This window comes from Labrus bergylta, chromosome 22 (assembly GCF_963930695.1).
Source record: "Labrus bergylta chromosome 22, fLabBer1.1, whole genome shotgun sequence".
Taxonomy (NCBI): domain Eukaryota; kingdom Metazoa; phylum Chordata; class Actinopteri; order Labriformes; family Labridae; genus Labrus; species Labrus bergylta.
The window spans coordinates 4,288,362-4,312,195 of record NC_089216.1 but is presented as its reverse complement, the minus strand read 5'-3'; the positions used below and the strand labels follow the sequence as shown (position 1 = coordinate 4,312,195).

Genomic DNA, 23,834 nt, shown 5'->3' with positions numbered 1-23,834 from the left:
GAGTTTTCAGAGTCCTATCTTCAGTTTGTTTACATCGCCGGGACGGCCGGCTGACTCCTCCCCTCATGTATAAAAGTTGTTTAATTGAGGGACTAGAGAAAAGAAGAATAACATACTGTACTCACTGCTTAACTGTGTTTCTAGATCACGCTCATTTCAGGTAAATTTACATGCAGTGTGAAGATACGAGCATAATAAAGATCGCTAGCATTAGCATGCTAACACAACAATGCAGTGCAAGTTGTTTTGGTTTCATGCTGGTGCTCAAGGGCGACATCTGCTGGATCAAAAAATCACATATAAAGCCTTTAACAGAGAACTAACTGGAAACGACAAAAATGTCCAGAATAATGTTTACCCTTTTGGATAAAACAAAAACTAAAGCTGGTCCAGCCCAAAAGGGATCCAGCTGAGGCCCTGCTGATGACGCTACGTTACCTGTGCGTGACAACTCTCCGCCTGCACTGCTGCACATCTGTGATGTCCACACAGACCTTGAAAACTGATTATTTTCTTTGTGCCATGTTATCATTAGTTCTGCCATAAAGCCTATGAATACACAAAATAATAGCTGTAATATATATTATATACAGCATCTGTATTTCACCTATTGTTGAAAGTAGTTTTCCCCTTTGGATATAAATTTGTCAAACGATAATGAGCCTGTCCAACTGCTGCTGTATCAATAACTAATTACATAACAAAGCAAAGCTCAATGGTAGGTACAGTCAAATACAAGTGCTTAAAAAATAAAATTACAGCGTAAAAAAACAACAATTAAGCAGGTAGAAACAGCAAATCAAAGCAGCAGATGAATTTCACATACTTTCCTGCCACACTTCCACACTCACATCCAGCATCCAGAACACATATATACAGTACAACACACCAACAAGCCAAGGCCCTCCACTCACAAATCCATGTTCACGAGCTACAGCAGCACACAACAACACACAGCCGTACCTTCTGACGTCTCTTCTCCTTGCGTTTGTCCTCTGTGGCCTGCAGCATCTTCTCCTTCCACAGGTTGAAGAAGTAGGACGGGTCGGTGTAGAACTTCAGCGCGTCCTTTTTGTCATCCCTGCACAGAGCAGACACAAAAACCATCCACACTAGTTTATTCAAGAGCTATAGGGAGAAACAAAACCCCAATTCGATTGATTAAATTCCCTCAGCTATTATGTAGAAACCAGACAACAGCAATAAGTGACTTGGTTTGTTTTTTGATAAAATGCTACATGTACCCCAAAAACCTTCAAAAACTAGGAATTATAATCTTGATAATACAATTACACGTTTTTAAAAGCATTTGACGGATTTTTGCAAAACAAGCAGATTCTTTAAAAGCAAATACGATGATTGAGATCACTGACCTGTACGGGCTGAGGATGTTGAGCGGTGGAGGTTTGTCACCGCGATGGTACATCTCCACCACAGGGTTGGGGACGGAGGTCCTCGACACCACCTGCTGGTCCTGAATGGTACTGCTCTTAAAGGCCTTCCGCATGTTGATATCCTGCAGGGAAACTGGAGATTTAAGGAGAAGAAAAAAAAAAAGGATTTAATAAACAGTGCAGTAAACATTTTGAGAATTAGGCCAAAAATAAACGTGTGGAATTATTTGCAAAGGAATCCGTAACACTGTTTGACAACATAATCCCTCAGAACAGCTGTTTTAACTCTTGCAGTGTTGGATTAACAGCAAAATCCTACATGAGCAGCAGCGTCCTCTGCTCTCTGCTCTCTGCTCTTTCAAAATTACACTCAAGAATTAAGTATGAGAATGAAGGAGGAGAACAGGATGTCTTATTTTATGTATTTAATGGACCTAAAATCATTGATCAGCTGGGACTTAAATTCAAAGTGTTATGCAACCAAAGTGAACTCCAATCAGCGCTTGTTTGGGAAATAATTTGTAAATTTCAATCATAATATCGAAGATTTTATTTTACCAATTCAGCTTTGTAAAAGCACTGATTTATCAATATTACTGTGGACAATAAGGCTGTTAAAGGATTTTCAGGAGGGCAGACTGTTCAGTGTCAATGGAGGTTTATAAAATATATAAAATCTAAATAGAATTATAAAAATACATTAAATGTACCCTTTGTTTACATCTACTATCTAAGTCGTAAAACTTCTGTACATACAGAACACTTTGGGATTTAACTTCCGCATGAAAACTAAAGCACGAGTTCATGAATTAAAAAAATTAAAACATTGGTAATGTTCTTGTGAGTATTTATAATAGCACAAACTACACATGCAAATAGACTAATACATAATACAAGCAGCTTTTCAGCATTATAATAAAAACACATACATATGCATAGACACACAGAAGGTGATAATAGGACAGCAGGGACAGATTAGTCTCAGAGCTTGTTGCACCAGCTTAATGAGCATCGTTTACTTACACACACCCACACACACACACACGTTTGTCTATGTATACATGTGAGGACTTTTATTAACATAATGTATTCCAGAGGATCTCATTCTAACCTTCAAGCATCACAATTGAATGTTTGATCGCAACAAGTACACAAAAAACCTTCTAATTGTAACGTTAAAGGTAATTCTGAAGACTTCAAATCAGTCCCTAGAGTTTGAGTGACCAAAATGTTCTCACAAGGCAAAACAACCCCAAGACCACAAAAGGAAGCCACACAAAAAAACATGGTCCCCACAATGCAGCTATGAGAACTATGGTAGTTTTTACTCATGAGACCTCTGGATGCCTTGAGTGTTGTAAAGCCTGCAGGAATGTGTGAAAATATAATTTGTCAACCAAAATATCCCCACATGGTACAACAGTCCCCGTAACATAGCTGCAAAAACGGAATTTGGTCCTCAAAAAGCAAATAAACGAGTAGGATGAAAGATAGTGGTTGTATTTTTCTTTCGATGCTCATGAGATCTCTGAATGCTTTATGTATTAGGAAGTCTGTAGGAATGTATTGTAATGTGATTTGTCTGCCCAAATGTCCTCAGCCTGATTGGTCCCTGTAATGAAGGTCAGAAAAATGAAAGTGGTCCTCACAAAGCAGCTAAACGAGTACAGTAAATAAAACACTTGTATTTCTGTTTTTGATAGATATGACATCTCTGAATGCGTCATGTTTTATACAAACTGTAGGAAAGTGTGATAGTATGATTTTTCTACATATAACAAGAGCCAATGTGTGTGTGTGTGTGTGTGTGTGTGTGTGTGTGAGAGAGAGACAGTAACAGGGAAAGGGAGAGTACGAGACACTGCACATATGTGTGTCAATCCTTTAACCCCAGGGGAGATTTAACGCCACTGTGCTGCAATGCTATCCAGGATCAAGCAGATGGTTTAACACACACACACGCACGCGCACACACACACACACACACACACAGGTTCAGTGAACACTGGACCAGTACATAATAAGGTTAAACCGTGTCAGTTTGACATATGTTCCTACTAGTGATTTACTTTACTCTCTCTACTGTAAACTGTTTGTGTTAGCTATAAAGAGCACTAATGGGAATGAGGATGGAGTTTTGTTAACCTTAAAATGCAAAGACTTACAAGTAAAAAAAATTAAAGCGATAGGCTGTTTGATGCATGAGTGTGTATATATGTGTGTGTGGGTGTGTGTGGGTGTGTGTGTGCACAGATTCTGCAGTCAACGCACACTCCTGTCTGCTCGCTGTTTGATCATTCCTTCCTAAGCTTCTGTCCCTGCGGCTAAATGAATAATCCACAAAACTAGCAGCTAATGCAACTTTCATTCAGACACATCTTCAAAGAGACCTCAAGCTCTTCCTTTCTTTTTGAACACACACACACACACACACACACACACACACACACACACACACACACACACACACACACACACACACACACACACACACACACACAGTATTGGCATGTTCATCATTTCTCTCTCTCTGAACCATCCACACTCCTCTCACTCTCTTGTCTTGCAGTCAGTGCACATTTAAATGATGAAAACAAGTTATAAAAGATGAGTGTATTAAAGTCTCATTCGGTGGCTTGCTGTCGCCTGACTTAAACATTTATATTTTTCTGAATTAGTGCGGATGGTTTCACGAAAAAACATTTTCCTACACAAAAGCGCAAAAAAAATAAAACTACAGTTCCAACAATGGCCACTAGAGCCTGGCTCCAAAAGTGAGTGAACCCCACATCGGGCCACATATTTAAAGTTGAACAAAAAAGTTTTGTTGTTTTCGTTTCATTCCCCAATCATGACAACTTTTGACGTTCCTGTTTAGCTCGTGTGCTGTTTAACGAGCCTGCTTATAAATGTCCTTTAGTATAACCAGATTACTTTAGCAGTTAGCATTTGCTGCTAACTCCTTGCTGCTCTCTAGCTTCACTAACATCCAAGTAAAATGAGATAAATGAATGCTTTTAAGAGCTTTTAGTCATGTTACAGCAGCTTGACAGATGGATTGCTATACTTCTCTTTATCCGTCTTTTCCCATGAACAGAGTGTGAAACTACAATTCTCTAGAGTGGAAAACAGACAACAATCAATGTTTTGTTCTCCTCAAAAGTTCACATGAAGTTCGATTTCATGAATTAAAATCAATTTGTGTTCGGAGAGTTCGAGACTAATTTTAGCATCTACTCAGATACTTGATCAGTAGGCTACAGCAAACTCTCGACAAAGATAGGAATGAAGTAAGATGCCTCACTCGCAAGCTAGTTCCGTATACCGGAATTACATTACATTAATTGGATTCATGCTGACCGGGTTGGGGCCACTCCGAGGTTGCCTGCGGGCCGCATTTGGCTCTTGGGCCGCCAATTGAATAACCCTGATGTAAACCATTACCACATTTATATTGTTTATTTATTTCAGCACAAAGAGGCATTTTCACCATTAAGACTATAATGACTGAAAAGAACACATGATTACATATTAATTACACTGGCATTGTTTGAATAAATCTGTTTTATTATACTTTAAATTATTTGATTACATTATTAGAACCACATTGATAAGAGACATCTTTCCTCTGTCCTTCCTTCATGTCTGGTTTCCCTTTTTCTTTCCTTTCATGTTTTTTCTTTTTTTATTCCTCCGATCCTTCCCACCACCTTCATTTCATTTTCTCTCCTTTTTCATCTCACTTCCTTCTTTCCCTCTAGCTGGCTCTAATCATCTCCCTGTCCACATTTCCTCTCTCATTTCCCTTTTATGCTTTCTTCTTTAATCATCCTCTGCTTGACTTCTTTCTTTATTTCTCTTTGTCTCAAGAATGTCATTTTAACTTTCTCTGTCTTTTACTGCCCCTTCCTTCCTTCTTTTTTCTCCATCTTGATTTTCCAAATCTTCTATCTCTCTTTCCTTTCTCGTTTTATCGTCCTCCTTTTTCTGTATTGTGCATGTGGCAGTAGTGAAGTATGAGAAAGAGAGGGGGGTGAAGACAGTGAAAGTGTGGTATGAGATGGAGAAAAATTGTGAGTTAGGAGACGGAGGCCTGGAGATGGACAGAAGAGGAGAGGGGAGATGAAAGAGGGAGCAGGGGATGGGTAAGAGTAAGAAGAGGAGGAGGGAAAGGGAGAAGGATAAGACAGAAGACTGCTGAGCTTTTTCTTTTCATCCTCGTCTGTGCTGCTTGATCTGACGCTTTCTGTCTGAGGCCGCCGTGCTGCAGAATGACGAGGCAATATCAGCATAGAGAGAACGAAAGAAAGAAAGAAAATAAGAGGGAGATGTAAAGAGGGAGGGAAGCAAGGAGGAAGAAAAGGTGGGTTAATGAGAAGACGGAAGGGAGCCGAAACAGTAGAGAAAAAGAAAAATTAAATGAGTGAAAAGGACGAGAGTTTAGACACAAAGGGAGACAGAAAATATAAATAAAAAAGATACGAAGATGAAAAATGAAGCAAAATCTGACTGAATGATGGAAGAACGAAGGACAAAAGACGGAACGAGGGACGAAAGGCAGAGGGGGAAAAGAAGAGAAATAAATAGGACAGCGAGATTCAAGTTTTCTCACATCTCACATAAAAGGTTAGTGTGAGCCTCTGGGGCCACCGTAGTCCTCTCTGAAATCCCCAAATGTTACCACGGATTGTGAGTCCGACTGCGTGTGTGTTTCTGTGTCTGTGTGTGTGAGCAGGCCTATCAATTACTGATTTTATAGAATTGACCTTCAGAGGCAGCGATGAGCTTAATGGTGGAGCTAATGATTGTGAATCACACTGTGCACACAAACCGCACACTCACACACACATAGCCACCGGCGTCTGAGCAATGAAGCAAGTGGAACAAGAACATGTCTTATAAAACATTAGAGAAAGAAAAGTTGTTTTTTATTTACCCCATTTTTCATTGTTTTACAAGTTAAAGTCAATGAGGGGAAATAAAACCGAGGTGTGGTTTGACTGAAACAATCAAAGCACACTCGGGTGATAAGACAGTAACCACGCATCTCTGGGAGTCAGGAAGGATGAAACTCCCTGTGACAGAAACTCTTCGTCCGACATGACACATTCAGGACAAAGGTAACTGAAGAATAAGAAATAAAGGTCAAACTGTTTAAGTCCAAACACACACACACACACACACACACACACACACACACACACTCTCAGTGTCCCTACCTTCCTCCACTGTGGAGTCGAGCTGGGTGACCTTCACAGCCAGCTGGTCCACTCTCTCCTGCAGGCTGCTCATCCTCAGGTAGAAGCTGTTGGCTTCATTAAACAGCTCTCCGAAAATGTCCTCTGCATGACGACCTGCACAGAAAACACACACACACACACACACACACACACATACACACACACACACACACACGCACACACACACACACACACACACACACACAGATACACACTTTTAGGATTTAAATTATTATTTTTTTTTTAAAGGTACAATATGTAGATTCCACCACCAGGGGGCTCTTGATCAATACTACAATAACAAGAGATGACGTCGAGGCTAGCGGGGAATCATGGGAGTTCTCTCTGCGTGTTTAAAAAATGACAAAAGACTGAAGTAAAGGAGCAATATTATTGGATGTATTATAATAATAGGATCTATAAGAGAGACATCGCAGTATATATTTGTTTGTATATGTGCGAATATGAAAACTTTTTAGAGAACATTAACCGCAAAAAACAATGATTGGTGTAAATTCAAAATCCTCCTAGTTTGTCCGTTTAACATCCGAGCAAACATTGGCCGACTCCAGAATTCAGAAGTACGTTTACAAAAAAAAGCTATTTGCCTTGTTGTTTTGGTGCATTAAAGAACAGAAAGGCAGAATATAAAAGTATACAGCTCGTAAACAGCAGCACTCCTACTGCTGTGGGGACTTGGAATTTGGTTTGGTGCACCTTGGCGCCCCCTGAAGGGTTCTGTCTGCAACTGCACTGTCGTAAGACACATAACGCTGTTGTGTGTGAACTAGTGCTGTAATAATAAACATTTTATCGTGTGCAGTCGACCCAAAGGTGTGACGTGCGCAATGCAAATGATCATGACTTTCACTTTAGGAAATAAAAGAGCACAAAAAGGTAAGAAAATAAAAGTCTAAAAATAGGCCGATAAATCAGGAGATAATCGATAAGAGACACAAAGAGAGGGAGGTGTAGCTGCTCCTACTCCTTCTTCGTCTGTCTCAGCAGGGTATTCACATGTCTCACAGCAGGAGGCGGGCTCTCCTGCTGTGAGACATGTGAATACTTAATACAACATATCTCTCTGTGTGAGAGAGAGAGTGACTGAGTGAGAGAGAGAGCGACTGAGTGCATGTTAGACAGAGACAAGTCCAAATATTTAAACGTTCTTACTGAGATGCAGAAATCTCGCCTTCCTCGCTGACACTGCTAAACCTAACTGAATGCACACACACATACAAACACACACCTGCTGCATCGATGCAATATCTCTCCGTCTATCACATGACAGATGGAGCAGAGGCAGAGCGCTCGCTCACTCATTCACAGTGAGCTGAATTTCCATCCCGACTTCTTACAGAATTGTAGCAGCCTCTCCTCTAACATTTCCACCAAATGATCTCTCTTCATGCTGCACATACAAACATACAGCAATTACAGCGGTGAATATCTGCATAACTTTCAAATCGCTGTAACAGAACAAGAGAAGTTAACAGCTGGTATGTTAAGAGCTGCAGAATGCTGACTGCATTCTGTTTTTTTACTGTCGGTCGTCCTTTACGGCGGGGTCGAAGCGGCCGTTTTGGCAACTTGTTTACGTTTTATTGGGAGTCCATAAAATAAAATTCCACCTTGGGTTGACTTCTTCAAACAGCCCCGTTTCACACTAATCCATCAAACCACACACGGCGGCAGCTGCCCTTCATGCTGACTCGTTTCCTCTCAGCATCAGCAGCGTCGCCATCCGCAGACAGAATCACCATCACGGTTTCACACCTTTTACTGTGATCTGTTTGTCTAAAACATGGCTCTGAATTTATTAGTGTCGGGATGGGATTGAGCTAAAACATGCAAACAGCCAACACACCACGATGTGACTGCTCATGACGAACTTTGAAGCTGTAATCAGCTTTAGTGTATCGATATGAGGCAATATATCATCGTCTTAACTCGTCTGATAGTTGTAACAGGAAGTGTCAAACACGACATGTTTATTGTTGCCATTGAAACGCAGGATGCTACTGAAGGCTGCAGTGATGTTGTTGCGTCGTCTGTTAATCGTCTGTAAACATATTATCTTCCTCAGGTCGGTTTCGCCCAATCGTCTTCCCTACGGTTAACTCAGAGTTCGTTTTCATTGGGGGAGGGGAGGTGGTGTAGCAGACAGAATCACTCCCATGATTCCCCACCAGCCTCGACGTCATCTTTCATTATTGTGCTGATTGAGAGCCCCCTGGTGGTGGAATTTACACACTGAGTATTTAATATTCATTTAAAGGCTTTATATGCAATTTTTTTGATCCAGCAGATGTCGCCCTTGAGCACCAGCATGAAACCTAAACAACTCACGGTGCATTTTTGTGTTAGCATGCTAATGCTAGCGATCTTTATTATGCTGGTATCTTCACACTGCATGTAAATTTACCTGAAATGAGCGTGATCTAGAAACACAGTTAAGCAGTGAGTACAGTATGTTATTCTTCTTTTCTCTAGTCCCTCAATTAAACAACTTTTATACATGAGGGGAGGAGTCAGCCGGCCGTCCCGGCGATGTAAACAAAGTGAAGATAGGACTCTGAAAACTCTGAAAACATCACAGACAGTGGGACTCGGGTGTTACACCCATTGTAGACAGTCATGACTCACAGAGTTATTTTCAGAGGATAGACTTCTATTATATTTAAGTGTGAAAAATCGCATATAAAGCCTTTAATCAGATAGTGTCATGTATCATCAAGTCTTGCAGTATGTCAATTATCGCAGAATCCTTGTCTCCTGATATTGAAGTTATCATTGGCCATGGAAGCGTTTTGTTTTGTTTAGCACAGTATGGTATAAATCCATTCCATAGTGTACTCTATCATGTTGTATGGTGAGTTACCCTGCAAACCCAATCCTTAGTGTTACAGCATGTCCTAACAGCATGCGAGCGTTAGCGACAGAATCAGCTTGATTCCTCCAAAAAGCTCAGTGACCCGCTGTAGGTACCTGCCTTAGTTCATTTCATCTGTAGACCTGAGGCAGGTACCTACAACAAAACAACTACAGGACACCTCACGAGACAGTTTTACCAACAAAATAGAAATATTTGTTGAATAAGAAATAAGAGACACATATAAAAGTCCCTGGTTTAAAATGCTGGGTATGCAGGAAGTGGAGACACAATACATACAAGTACAAGTTTGTTTTTTTGAGTATATTTTGAGAGGTTAAGTAGTTGTCACAGTCCCTGATATGTGCTGGTCATTTCTTCAAGGACTGTGTGCCTCCAACAGACCCCTTCTTATCATCTAAATCCAGTTCTTACTCCTCGGTACATTACACTCTCCTCCGGACTCTTAACTCAAACATCTGTACATGTAAAACATCCAGAGGAAAAAAATGACTCACTCAGACTGCCCAGCTGTTTGATGATGGCCGCCAGGGTGCTGTTGGTGACACACTCCAGTTCACTGGTCACCCCATCTGGCAACGCTCCACGGCAGAGATGCCGGGGCTCAATGTTCCTCTTCACCAGCGGCATGTTGGTCTACTCCTGGGGGAAACAACAGAAGAGAGACCGGGGGGGAGAGGTGATAAGTTAGAATCAACCAATCAGAGCCAACAGCCAAGCTGTGTCTGCCACTGCTTGACTGAATTCTGTCGAGTGTTTTCTGACATTTGTTTGACATGCTGTGGCTCATTATTTAATCTCCCTGTAGGAAATATTGGCTCCTCACTGACGGATCAAAAAGAAAGAAAAAGGCTGAGGGAGAATGTGTCTGTGCTCAGCTGTGAGTCGTGATGGACGTGGAGGTGTCATGTCCGCCGTGGGGGGGGGGAGGGAGGGAAGGGGGGGGGGGAGTCGCTCATCACACTGCTTAATGTCAGCGCGGCCGGGACGAGCCAAGAGCCAAATGAGCCGGAAAGAAGTTTCTAAATGGTGCTAACGAGACGAAACCGCAGCCAGAGCGACCGTGAGGGACAGAGAGAGAGAGAGAGAGAGAGAGAGAGAGAGAGAGAGAGAAGTGAAGGGTAAGAAAATGAGAGGAAAAAAAATGAGATGGTTAAAAAGAGAAAGAGAGGGCATAGCTGACCAACAGAGCGAGAAAAATAGAAGAGTGTGTTCAAAAAGAAAAGAGTGTTTCAGTGTGTGAGTGGACGAGCTGTGAGCTCCACATAGAGCCAGGATGTCGTAATGTGAGTGAAAGACTCAAGTCATGAGAAGAGAGCATTGATATGAGGGCAAATATTCTCAGTATAGCGACCACTTCAGCGTCGTTCATTTTACGTCACATCTTACATCAGGAGACCCCCCACCCCCCCCCCCCCTCCGGTCTGACGGGTATAGTCTCCCACTGTGAGGTGTATATGTGAACAGCAAGGTCGGGAGAAACTCCGGAGCAGTCCTCCTGAAATGATCTTGATTCTTTCAAGAGTGCATATGTGAAAACGGCTTATGATTATATTTGTTTTGCTTTTTTTTGATTTGCGCTCAAACGTTTAATTTGATCAAGTCCCAAACTCAACTCTCAACCTGCTGCGCTGTCACTGGCTGGAGGAAACACACCAGCTCCCCACCCAGAAAGGTCCAGAGTCAACCAAATCAAAGCAAAACAGACACAGTCACCACCACAGGATGGAGGCCCAGAAGTGATGATTGAGCAGTATAACTTTATCACAAGTCGAAATGTATTTTTTGGTGAAAAGTGACTGACTCTACCTTTCACTTCATTTTTAAACATTTAAAGTGTGAAACGTTTTGAGGGTGCAACTTTCCGTCGTGCAACTTTCCGTCGTTGTATGCATATCCTAAACTGAAATATGTTACTGACTACGAGTTGGATTACGATATCCCTTTAAGAGTGCGTTTCTGCAACACCGTCGTAACTAAGCTCAGCCATCATTAAGTCTTTGTACATTTATATATATTCCACAACGGCATAAAATTAGTGTTCCAGTCTGTGAATTCTAATTCTAACAGCACGACATGTAGAGGAACAACAGGTACTTCACATACACACATTCTGACATGCGCACACACAGCACCATTCTCCCCCACTGGTTGCGCCGGCCCCGCCTCTGTCACTTCCTCTGTAGGCGGTACAAAGGGGGGGATCACTACTTCCCTTTCATGAGAGCTCTTTGACATTCACAGTGAAGGCAAGATGCCGCAGGGACGTAAAAAGAAATCCATGAACAGGAAGTGTGCGTGGGGCGAAGCTATAAAGAACATTTTTGACAAATCTTCAAAGAATTTGAGCAGAAACGAGATCCTGCAGTGACTGAACCTGCACTTTGCTCCCTGAAGCAAGTGAATGTGAGCGACACGGAGGGAGAGAAATTGAGGACAAGAAGTTGCACAAAAAAGTGTGCGAGAGACTCCCGACACGTGAGGAGAGCGCTCGGCTCCTCTCACTTTGGACTGAACTCGCTCTATGTGGGACACGCTTGTTATTTTTGGGCCACGATGTTGTGTGCGAGTGTGTTAAGACGGGACTGTGTGCACGTGACGTGTGTGTCTATGTGCTTCAGAATCAAAGTAGGCACGGTTTCTCATTGTGTGTGAATGTGGGAGGTGTGCGTTATCAGGTCAGCGCTCTGGAAACGTGCCATCCTCGAGCTCTCTCACGCTGCCACAGTGAAAATGCCCGCGATGAAAGGAACGGGAAGAGGTAAACAAGAAACACATGAATGTATCGCCTGGATGTGTGTTAGCGTGTTAGCGTGCTATCACCAATCTGTTGCGTCAATTCTGCACGGATCTACACTCTTAAGAATGCATCGGATGTGTAGCGTGCTCCTTAATTTGTTTATCCAGGCCGAACCCAAACACGCACAAGTTTAATGAAAAGTGACTCGTTCGTCCCCTTTACGTCTCCCTCTCTCACTCTCCTGCTCCTTCTCCCTCTAACAGCTTCTGACATCCAATTACACAATCCACCTCCGATTGTGTCTTTAGAGTGTGATCGAGCTTGTGTGTGTGTGTGTGTGTGTGTGTGTGTGTGTGTGTGTGTGTGTGTGTGTGTGTGTGTGTGTGTGTGAGAGTGTGTGTGAGAGAGCCAATATAAACCCTTTCCTCCAGCTGTTGTAAATAATCTAACACCACGGCTCTTTAATAAAACATACGCGCTCGTCCTTATACACCACCGTCGCCTCGATAGCTGCTCTTCATCTTTTATTGGATTCATCTGTCAGACACCCCCCCCCCCCCCCCCCACACACACACACACACACACACACACACACACAAACTCGTCTGCTTTTGCCTCTTCTCTGGATATTCCCTCCATCTCTTCCTGGTGTCATAAATAAATAACAAAAGGTGAATTACTCCAACAAAGTCCAACACAGAATGGGCATTTCCCATCAGTGTTTCGATCTGAAGGTGTGTGTGTGTGTGTGTGTGTGTGTGTGTGTGTGTGAGATGTCAGAGTGTAGACCAGTTGTAGAGGCCACTTAACCCCGGGGTTTGTGATGTAGGTTTATGCATTATATGCATGCCACACACACAGGTTGTGTTTTGACCCGGAGGCCCTTCAGTCTCCTCACACGGACTCTTTCAGGTCGGCTGCAGGGCAAAGTGACTTCAACCTGAAGAGATGCTCTACACACCTGATATATAAACAATGAAGACAAAGAAACTAAGGTAGACACACAAAGATAATAATCTTTTCAGATACTAGCGAGCGGAAAACAAGTATGAAGTCAGGTCTTTAATTGGACACAAAGTGACTGAGATACATTTCTGGTGGTCTGAAATGTGACCAGAGGACAAACTTTCATTCAGAAAAGCTACAGTACTGCGCTAATGTTCTTTCAGCCTCTTCATATACATCCTCTGCACCTTTAAGAAAAAGCTAAAGACCCAGCTCTTTCATGAATACCTACTAACTTAATGATGATGGTCTCCATATTATTGATGATGATGATGGTAATGACGATGGTTTTTGTTTGACAACGACGACTTATAAGATGGTTTCTATTCTGATTAGAGCTCTCAAGAACTGCCCTCAATGTTGTGCTTTGCCTCTGGTCACTTCCTGTCAGCACCTGTGTGTCCAATCAGACTCAAAGCTGATCGTTTGCTCTTACTGACATTGTTCCCTTTTTTCTAGATCCTTGCTTGTGTTGTTCTTACTCTCTGATGTACGTCGCTTTGGATAAAAGCGTCTGCTAAGTGAATTGTATATCATGTCACATTAGCTCATTTATGCAGAGCACGGTTCGAATCTGACCTGTGGCTCCTTCCCTGCATGTCGGCCCCACTCTCTCTCTCTCTCTCTGTGGTTTCTGACTCTCCACCCTCCTATCTCTAACATAAAGGCATAAAAACAACATTCATAGATCTAAATGTAATCATCTCTAGACTTTCTTGATCGAGCAGCCGACCAAGAGAAATCAAAAATTGAACACGATGACGAGCAGGAGAAAAGGCGAGCCAAAAGTGTGTCGGGGGTGGGGGAGCTGTGGGAACGTTGTCATGGCAACGCGCTAAGGAATCCTTTCTTCCGCTCAAAAAGTGGAACTTGTCGCCACAGCTGAAAATAGTCTGAAAGAGAGCGGATGGAGAGAAAGAGACAGACAGACGGAGAGAGAGACGAGGAGGAGGAGGAGAGGTACAAGAACTAAGCTGAAGGGGAGGGGGGGAAGTTGGCGGAAAACCAGAAACCTTAAATGTTAAGTAGGTTTCCTCGGGAATTTATCGCCGTCTGACACCTTCACTTTGCGCAACACAGGAGAGTGTTGGGTGGAGGAATGAAAACAGAGAATCTCCTCTGACGGTTCAAGGAGTCAAACTCTGTAAGGTTTCACTTTGGATCAAAGATTCATGGAGATGAAAAAGTTACTCTGTCAACGGTTAGTTAAAGGAAGCTGCAGGTGGGAGGACATTCAAGATGGCCACGACAGGCTCACAGATTTGTAGCAACAGTGCTAACAACTGCACCACTATGTCACTCCTACAGTTCTACAGTAAATGTATAAAACTACCATTGAGGTATTTCCTTCCCTCGCTGCCTTCCAAGTTGAATTGTAGTATGTTTAAGTCAACTTTTGGGTGTTTCATGATGGTATCATTCTTCTGCTTTAAACTGGCGATAGGCAGAAAATCCTTGAACATCCCTTTGATAGTTTAAATTTGTCCAGCCCACAACAATTGATTTTTCGGATTTATCAAAAAATGTCCCTATGTTTTAGTTCCATCAAGGCAGTGGCATGGTAAAATATGGTCTGCAGCAGTCGTTGGTGGTGAAATATGTAATTGAATGTCAAAGACTTCCAACTGACCGGTCACAGTGTCTTAATGACAAATAAACCTTGGATGTTTCCATCACAGGATAAGTTGTTTTTTTCTTACCACAGGGACTCTTTTACACTCGCTGCAGGTAGGTTACAAGCTGACACGATGAATGTGACGACTGGGAAACCATCCAAAGATGACTCTCTTCACACATTTCTTCATCGTCCTCGTCCTACTGTCCTGTCTCTGCCGCTCCTGCTCATGTTTTGACGGCTGTGGCTATAATTACGGTTGTAATCAGATGCGACGTTATACCCTCTGATCCAAAGCTGACTGTAGCCCGTCATCCCCACCCCCGCCCCCAATTGGAAACGAATATCTCCACGGGGGGGGGTCGCATGCTGATAGACTTTGTCTGCTCTTAAACAGACGGATAAAACAGAGAGAGACGGTATTAATTACTGTCCTTAACCAAACTTATCGTTAGTACAGGCGGTCGAGTGAGCGTAAGCTAATGCTATTACTGCCCCGTCTGCTTGGACATACATCCTTAACTACACACACACACGACCACAGACACACACACACACACACACACACACACACACACACACACACATGCACACACGTACGTCTCCTACTGGGTCTGTCTGCTCAGAGAAAGGTTAGCGTCCCTCCTTCCATCTTCTCATAGTCACCCATCCCCCGCTGCTCAACAGGACGGCCCCGTGTAATCACAGATAATCAGCCGTCTACAGTAACTAATGGAAATGACTGGCACTGATCCTTTATGATGATATAATGAGATGATGTACAGCATGAGGGGCCGAGTTGTGTCCTCTAATGCAACCGCAAGAGGTTGCCATGTTCTGCATAAATGAGCTAATGTGACATGATGTACAATTATGTATATGAAGGGTTTTCAGTGCAAGGAGCCTCAAGAGCATTATCACAGTACTGTAGCTTTTTCTGAATGAAAGTGTGAGCAATAAATGCTGGACATGTTTGGTTAAAGTAAACCTGAAGAGGCATGTTGAATCGGCCAAAACAAGGCGGACGGGGGCCGACGGGTAGCAACGAAGCCGGACACAGCGACGACCGCTCGCCGATGGTCCAACTAGGACCGACGGCCGACGATCTCCTTGGTGTGTCAGGGCCTTTAAAGGCTTTATATGTGATTTTTCACACTTAAATATAATAGGAATCAAGTATATCCTCTGAAAATAAGTCATAACTGCCTACAATGAGTGTAACACCCGAGTCCCACTGTCTGTTTTAAGAGTTTTCAGAGTCCTATCTTCAGTTTGTTTACATCGCCGGGATGGCCGGCTGACTCCTCCCCTCGTGTATAAAAGTTGTTTAATTGAGGGACTAGAGAAAAGAAGAATAACATACTGTACTCACTGCTTAACTGTGTTTCTAGATCACGCTCATTTCAGGTCAATTTACATGCAGTGTGAAGATACCAGCATAATAAAGATCGCTAGCATTAGCGTGCTAACACAACAATGCAACGCGAGTTGTTTTGGTTTCATGCTGGTGCTCAAGGGCGACATCTGCTGGATCAAAAAAATCCCATATAAAGCCTTTAAAGAACATCTATAATGAAACAGGGGGGGAGGGGCGAGGGACGTGTGGGCACAGGAGGGGAAGGGGGAGCTGAGGGATGCAGGAGGTGTGTCTGACGAGAGCATCGTTTTGATCTGAAAATCTGCTCTGGAAATTGCATAGTAAGGCTTTAATTAATCCTGTTGACAAAAACATAGTGTAAATGGACGTTGAGTTTGCACTAAAGCTGGAACTCTAAAACAAAAACAGCCTGAAAGTCGATGTAAAAGAGGAGTATGTGTTGTAAATCCAGGGCCTGACTGGGTGTCGCTGAGCACACAGCTATGAAAACAGCAGCCTGAGCCAACACGGCGAAACACAGATAATGTTTTATTCTGAGTCAGGATTACTCTGGTTTCACTCTGCAGGCGCGGGAAGCTCTGCGCCTGGTCGTCTGCCAAACGTCAGCGAATGAAGAGAACAAAGCAGGCATACATTTAAAAAAAAAAAAACAAACGTGTGAAAAAAATCAGGTTCTAAAAAATAAAGCTGCTGTGTTTCGTTTGATGTCTCCAAAACGGCGGGAGAAACGATTTTGTTTGATGTTTTTTTTTTTTCAAAACCTCACGGAGAGACAACATTTTAATTTAAAACCGCTTCAACTTCACTAACAGCTTCGTTCTCACCCCAAACCCCCCCCCCACACACACACACACTCTGGCTTCCATCTGGCCTCCTTTCCTCCATCCTTAAAACTTCCCATCTCCCTTATTCCCCCATCCCGTCGCCTCGCTCCAGCTTCACTCGCTCTTTGAAGTCTGTGTTTGTTGATGCTCTTGGGTGAGCTGCCATTGTACCAAATGATCACAATTACGATGGCACATCCCCCCCCCCATCTTTTTGCGCTAATCCTCCCTAAAAACAAAATTATGCAAAACGGAGCGAGAAACGAGGGGAGAGATTTTTACACTTCCTTCCTCTTTTTTTTTTTTTCTTTTTTGGAGAAGCAGCGTTGCTCTGCGGAGATGTTGTCATGGTTTCTTTGGAAGTATGATAATAAAGCTATCACAGCAGCTGAGAGAGTTTACAGTCGGGTAATGAAGTTCCGCAAGAGATCTGAGTAACTGCATTGTCTCCAGCGTGCGAGGAAGTGTGTGTGTGTGTGTGTGTGTGTGTGTGTGAGTGTGTGTGGGTGTGTGTGTGTGAGTGTGTGTGGGTGTGTGTGTTTATCTACTGAACCTCTTAGCCCGATGGAGTGTTATGAAACAGCCATTTCAATAAACGCTGAATAAAACATGGAGAACAAGCAAACCAAAGCCACTCTGACACTTTCCTGATACTCGTAGTATTTGCAATTCATTAGTTCCATTCGTTTTTTGTTTGTTTTTTTTTGCATCTACTTGTGCGTCACATGGGTTGGATTTAAAAAACAACACGGCGAGCTAAGTTCTTATTCAGTGATACACTGACATGAACACAAAGAGATTACTTCCTCTGTGCTTCTATTACGGTGTTCTGTTAGATAACAGTCAGAACAAACGATAACAGAGTCAGGATTACTTTTTACTTGACGGTATGAAAAAGTGTCGGTCGAGGGTGTAAAACCCGGATCTAAAGGGAAAAACCCCAGGATGTAGGGGTGGCTGATACTCGGCATTTGGGTGGCGTTTTATTTTCCCGATCACCTACAAAATTCATCAATTACGACGCGTGTGTGTCTTTGCCTAACACCCCCTGTCTCACCTAATGTCCCGCCCACGACACTATCTGATTGGCTGGATGTCATACGAGTAATATAGCCGATCAAAACGTATTGAATTATGTGTTTTATTAATTATCATCTTCTGAAAGAGGGGCAGATTATATAAGATTCTTCTTCTTTCTGCGCCTTTTCGTTCAGGATTTGAGATTTTCTGTTTGCACTTCACTGTTTTGTTTCTTCAATGAATGAAAAATAAATACATGAATGGAAGAGCCTGGGTGTCACTGACCCGCGCAGAAACGAGAGCCAGACGCAAGCCACGATTATTGTGTAGATCAAAACCCTACCCAGGCCCTAGCCCGAGGTCGGGCCTCGGGTTCCGTAGGGCTCGGGTCGGGTTGCAGACCACTCCTGTTGTTTAGGGGGGGGGCATGAGGGCCGGTCTCAGCCCGATCAGCTGCTCCCGTCCGCTCAGATGAACTCCTGATATGTTTGAATTTATAGTCTTACAACTGCACGCACATGCACTCTGAAAGAAGAGCCAAATCTCCAGGGCTTTTTTTTTTTTGTTCCTGCGAAAAACTGGCAGACAGCGGCTGAAATCACCATGGCAACAGCAGCCATGTCTGTTTGATGTGTCTTCCCCCTGCTATCATAAAAGATATGAACAAAAGAAACTTATAGATCTTGAATTCATTTTCCGTCTGTTGGATTCTTCAAAGCCAACTGTTAATTGTTAAGTGTTTAAATCCTTTAAACCGTTGAGCACATACTCTACTGACGGGCCTCCGAGCAAGGCAGGAAGCAGAAGTCAGGCCCTTACACTTGATGTCTCTGTACATGGAGGATAGAGGGATCCCAGTTTCACCACAGGGATCAATAAAAGCTACGGTTGAAGACGTGGTCAGAGAGTAATGTGTACTGCTGGTGTTCATGGTCAGACATTTGTTTTTCAGGTAACGGGCTGAAACGTGAAAAAAGAGACACAAAAACTTGACTGATTTATTTCTGAAGTTATTCAAAATCTGCACAAAAAACCTTTAAAATCCCTCTCCATTCTGTGCTGTGCTAATGCGGTGAATAAACAGGTCAGCCACAGAATGAATGCAATGTTTCTGAACACCATTCAGCCTTTCACTGTGTTTGTGTGCGTGTGTGTGTGTGTGCGTGTGTGTGTGTGTGTGTGTGTGCGTGTGTGTGTGTGTGTGTGTGTGTGTGTTGTGAGAACCCTCCTCGTGCCCCTCTACGACCGGGTCTCTCACAATTAAATGTGTCGGCCTCAGCACGATTGCAACAAGTCATCCGGCAGAACCATGTGACCTGACATTCTCACACACACACACACACACACACACACACACACACACACACACACACACACACACACGCTAAAGTGGGTCTACTGGTGCGGGTTACTGGACAGGAGGGTCTCATCTCTCGGGGAGGAATGCAGGAAGAGACAGGTCACATTAAAGCTGAGACGTGAAGTGTTACACTGTCCCAGTTTAAACTGACACACAAACCAGGAAGACACAAAGAGCACTTCAGACTTAAACTGGGCAAAGGTCGGATTATCTGCTGGAAAAGGTGTCCAAAAATAATGAATTATAGAATTCTGAAACGCCTCAGCTCAGCTCAAACAATCCACAAAACGCCATTTTATCTAACAGCTCAACACGACTTAAGCTAACAAGCTACATGCTACAACGAGAAAACCATCAAAAACTGAATACAAGTAAAGTAGCTTTATTCTACTGCCCTCTTTGCCACATGTCCCGAGAATATGTTAAACGCACAGTACGTGATCAAAATAATAACAACAGATGACGTTGAGGCCGGCGGGGAATCATGGAAGTGATTCTCATCACTACTCCGCCCCTCCCCCGATGAAAACAAACAGCGTTGACAGTAGTCAAGACGAACGGGCGAAACCGACCTGAGGAAGAGAATATGTTTACCAACGATGTATCCGAGTATAATTCAGATGACCTTTTTATCACAGCAGCACATAAAACAGTAGTTTCCCTTTCCTCATGTAGCCTCAAATAAACTTGAACCTAGCATACGTGTAGACAACCTGCTGCTTCGCTAACGTAATGTTCACAATCTTGCCTCTGTACCACGTGTGTTACCGGAGGATTCCTCTAGAGGGAGCACCACAGACACTCAAGTAGAGATGATCTGTCGCCAGCTATAGAGAACAAACCATATGATGTAATTTTGTAGGCCAACCCGGAAGTAGCATCGCCATGCCGTCTAACGAGAATTCGCGTATGGGATTTTTGCGTTGGATTTTGGATCACTGCAGAAAATGATCTCTGTGGTAAACACACGTTTCTGAAGCGTAGGCGTTTTGTTCAGCAGGATAATCTTCACAGATGAACGCCATTTTTATGATGTTCGAAGCGTTAATGCGGGCCGACAGAAGTAAAAAGCTAACGTTATGCTACAAGCTAACTACACCACGGTGGGATGATTGTGACGTCACTAGCGTTATGCTTCAGACGATCTCCGATAAACTAATCCACGTAGCTTAATAAATAGTTTACTAACATAATATTCACCTTAACCTAAAGATTAAACCTACAGGAGACATCTCCGACTAGTGAGAGAGTTCCCGCCCTCTGTGTCCGGCGTGATGACCTTACAACCGTCCCCGACGACCGCTGTAGTCACATTTAGCCGCTTGTTAGCAACCGCCTTTTTAAAGACGAGTAAAAACTTCAAACTTCACAAGTGGCGGTATTACCTAACGTAGTTTATGTGCTCTAACAAAACACCAACATCTCTTCAGCTTGTGTTAACCACAGACCTTATTTCAGGAGTCTAACCACAAACACATTCAAAATCCCAGTTGACTTTTAGACGTTAGACCGCATGGCGCTCAAATGCTAACTTACTTCCTGGTTTTAGGACTCATTCCTGTGCCGCTCTATTTTGGCGCGCGTCTTTGTTGCTATGCCACGCTAACGGCACATCGTAGTGCGGGTAGTTGCGGACATCTGTTAACTTTTCGTCAAAACTTTTCGCCTCTTAGAAATAGTAGAGGTACATTCTACATATTACACCTTTACAGGGAGAGCTAGGTTGTTTCAGGCTAAATTATGTGGAGGTAATCCACGTCTCTGATCGCAAATGTGACAACAGAGTTCAGCTCTTTACATCGGAACTTTATTTAGAACTTAAAAACAGTATGAGAGGAGACTGAAATAGAAAGTCACTTTGTTACATCATTACCGTCTTCTCAAGCTACAGAGGGAGCAGTTATCCCATAGAATGGGTGGCTTTTGTGTGTGTGCATGTTGCCAATGTGTGTGTGTGTGTGTGTGTGTGTGTGTGTGTGTGTGTGTGTGTGTGTGTGTGTGTGTGTGTGTGTGTGTGTGTGTGTGTGTGTGTGTGTGTCCCTTGAGGCAGTCCGTCATGTTTCCCATCATGTAATTCTTTGTGACAGCCTCACAGACCAAATCCAACCCGGGCTTTCCCCGGACAACATGCCATGAGAGACCAGAAAGATTTATTCCATTTAAGAAGAAACATCCTAAATCCAAATATCTCCTTTGTACTCCTAAATAAAAGAAACCAAATGTTTTGAGCTCTTTTCTGTCTATATGAGATCCTGCTGCAGAGAAGAAACACGTCTCTGCTCACAGGAAGTGAGGAACTGAAAGTTGAGTGAAATCCAAGCCGTCTGCCGAGCAGCAGAGAGACAAAGAGAGAGAGAGAGAGAGAGAGAGAGAGAGAGGACGCTCCAATCGCCAACATCTCATCCTCCGCTGACGTTGCTGTTAAATCCTTCACATCTGTGAGCGTACAGCACTGAAGTGCCTCCGAGCAAGGCGCTGAACTCATCACTAGCTCTTACATCTGACCTCAGAGCAGCCGGAGGGGAGAGAGCCTGAAGTTTCACCGCAGGGATCGATAAAGGCATCATGTCGAAGATGCGGTCCGACCAGAATCCCATTTAAATCACATCAGTAAACACAGCACACACACACACTTAAACACATTCAATCGCTCAGAGGACAACAACTGGATCGATAGTTTCACTGATAGAAACACCTGCAACAACCCCGCTAGCAAACACCGACACACTGATCCTCGAAGTTTGCCGTTACCAGACAGCTTCATTGTTCAAAACGAGCCGAGAATTCGCTGAGTAATGCTGAATTATTTTTGGTAAAGCTTGAAAATAAAAAGGTAGAGATAGCAGATGAAGAAATAGAGAGGGGGGGAAGGGGGGATCATTTTTGGTTGGTTTAGAGAGACACAAAAGGGAAACACAACAGTGACAGATCTCCAGCTGATCAGTGATTCTGCACAGTGTTAAAAACCCCGTCAATGCATCCTGAGTAGACCGGCCCTGCTTGCACGCCGCATCATTTCAACAAATTCATCACAGTAGAAGCAGCGTGCCGGGTATACTCAGGTGGAAGATCGAGGACACGCTCTGATAAATTCAGGAGGGAAACACAACGCTGGCAACGCTCCCAGCAGCGAAACAACATAATAAATACAGTTTTACATTTCCAGACAAGAACAATGCTGGAAACGTTTTTTCCCCTTTGCAGTCACCACCTGAGCAGTCGTGATACAGCAGTAACTTTATGATTAATGGACTCGTGGTCGTGCTGCAAGCGGAAATAAAGTGGGAAATATTCATCGTGGTAAAGTTCATGCACATATCCTCCAAATGATTAAAGAAAGAAGACGCAGAGAAAGGTCAATAAAATAAATGTAATTTCTGCTCTAAAAAGGCGACTGTTGTTTCTACATTACTCACACTTTAACCCGTGCAGTATGTAAATTCCACCACCAGGGGGCTCTCAATCAAAAGAATCACAAAAAATGACGTTGAGGCTAGCGGGGAATCATGGGAGTGATTCTCTCTGCTACTCCGCCCCGCCCCCCGATGAAAATAAACCCCGAGTCGACCGTCGTCAAGACAACGGGCGAAACCGACCGAGAATATGTTTACAGACGAGCTAATGCGTCCGAGTATAATTCACGAGGGTTTTAGCAGCTTTCCGTAGCAGATACCGCTTCGTCATGCAGCAACCCTTTGATGTAAGATCTGCAGTTTCCATGGCAACGATAAACAAGTCTGCGGCCGCCACGACAAGACACCTCCTGTTACAACTATAAAAATTACAGATTTCTCCGGCTTTGAAAACTGTTGGAAGTATTTGAGGAAATGTAAGTACTCACCAAAAAAATATATACAACATAAAATTCTACATATTGTACCTTTAAATCTCAAGTGAGCTGTGTGTTACAACTTTTAATTCACTTTATGAACATATTTGATCTGTTATGTTACTTTAAAGGCCAAATTAAAGTTAGAAAAATACGACTTTAATGGGACTTTGTGGCGCCTGTGTGCTGACTTCAGTCCGTTAGTCTGACCAGAGACGAGACTTTTCAGGTTCTATTCTTAGTTCCTTCCACTATGAGCATTCTTCTATAACTCCACCGTCTTTCAAAGGGGGAGCAGAGTGAAACATATTGTGAGGAAGAGTCATGACGGATCCTATTCAATGTGTCAGATGGTTATTCAGACTATGAATAGCCCCGCAGTGGATCTCTAAAGTGGTCACATCACTCAGTCTGAGTGCGCCCTGAGAGGCTGTCTTCTTCAGGACTTAATTTAAACCATTAGCCACGACGAGACGCAGCGGAACACTCGTGTTCGAGGTCCAAACCGAGCCAGGCTGTTTGAATTATACCATCAA

The 23,834-nt window shown here is 43.2% G+C and overlaps 1 protein-coding gene across 3 annotated transcripts in view; it reads right to left on the bottom strand.

Moving 5' to 3' along the window:
* Positions 1–23,834, bottom strand: part of zgc:109889 (uncharacterized protein LOC553542 homolog) — a 39,578-nt gene that overhangs the window by 10,789 nt on the left and 4,955 nt on the right. For all 3 annotated transcript variants that reach the window (XM_065950478.1, XM_065950477.1, XM_065950479.1), the window contains exons 2-5: positions 10,025–10,169; positions 6,614–6,748; positions 1,374–1,527; positions 964–1,081 (exon numbers count right to left, since the gene is read on the bottom strand). In XM_065950478.1, the coding sequence (XP_065806550.1) occupies positions 964–1,081; positions 1,374–1,527; positions 6,614–6,748; positions 10,025–10,157 (540 nt within the window). In that variant the 5' untranslated portion in view covers positions 10,158–10,169. The remainder of the gene's footprint in view (positions 1–963; positions 1,082–1,373; positions 1,528–6,613; positions 6,749–10,024; positions 10,170–23,834) is intronic.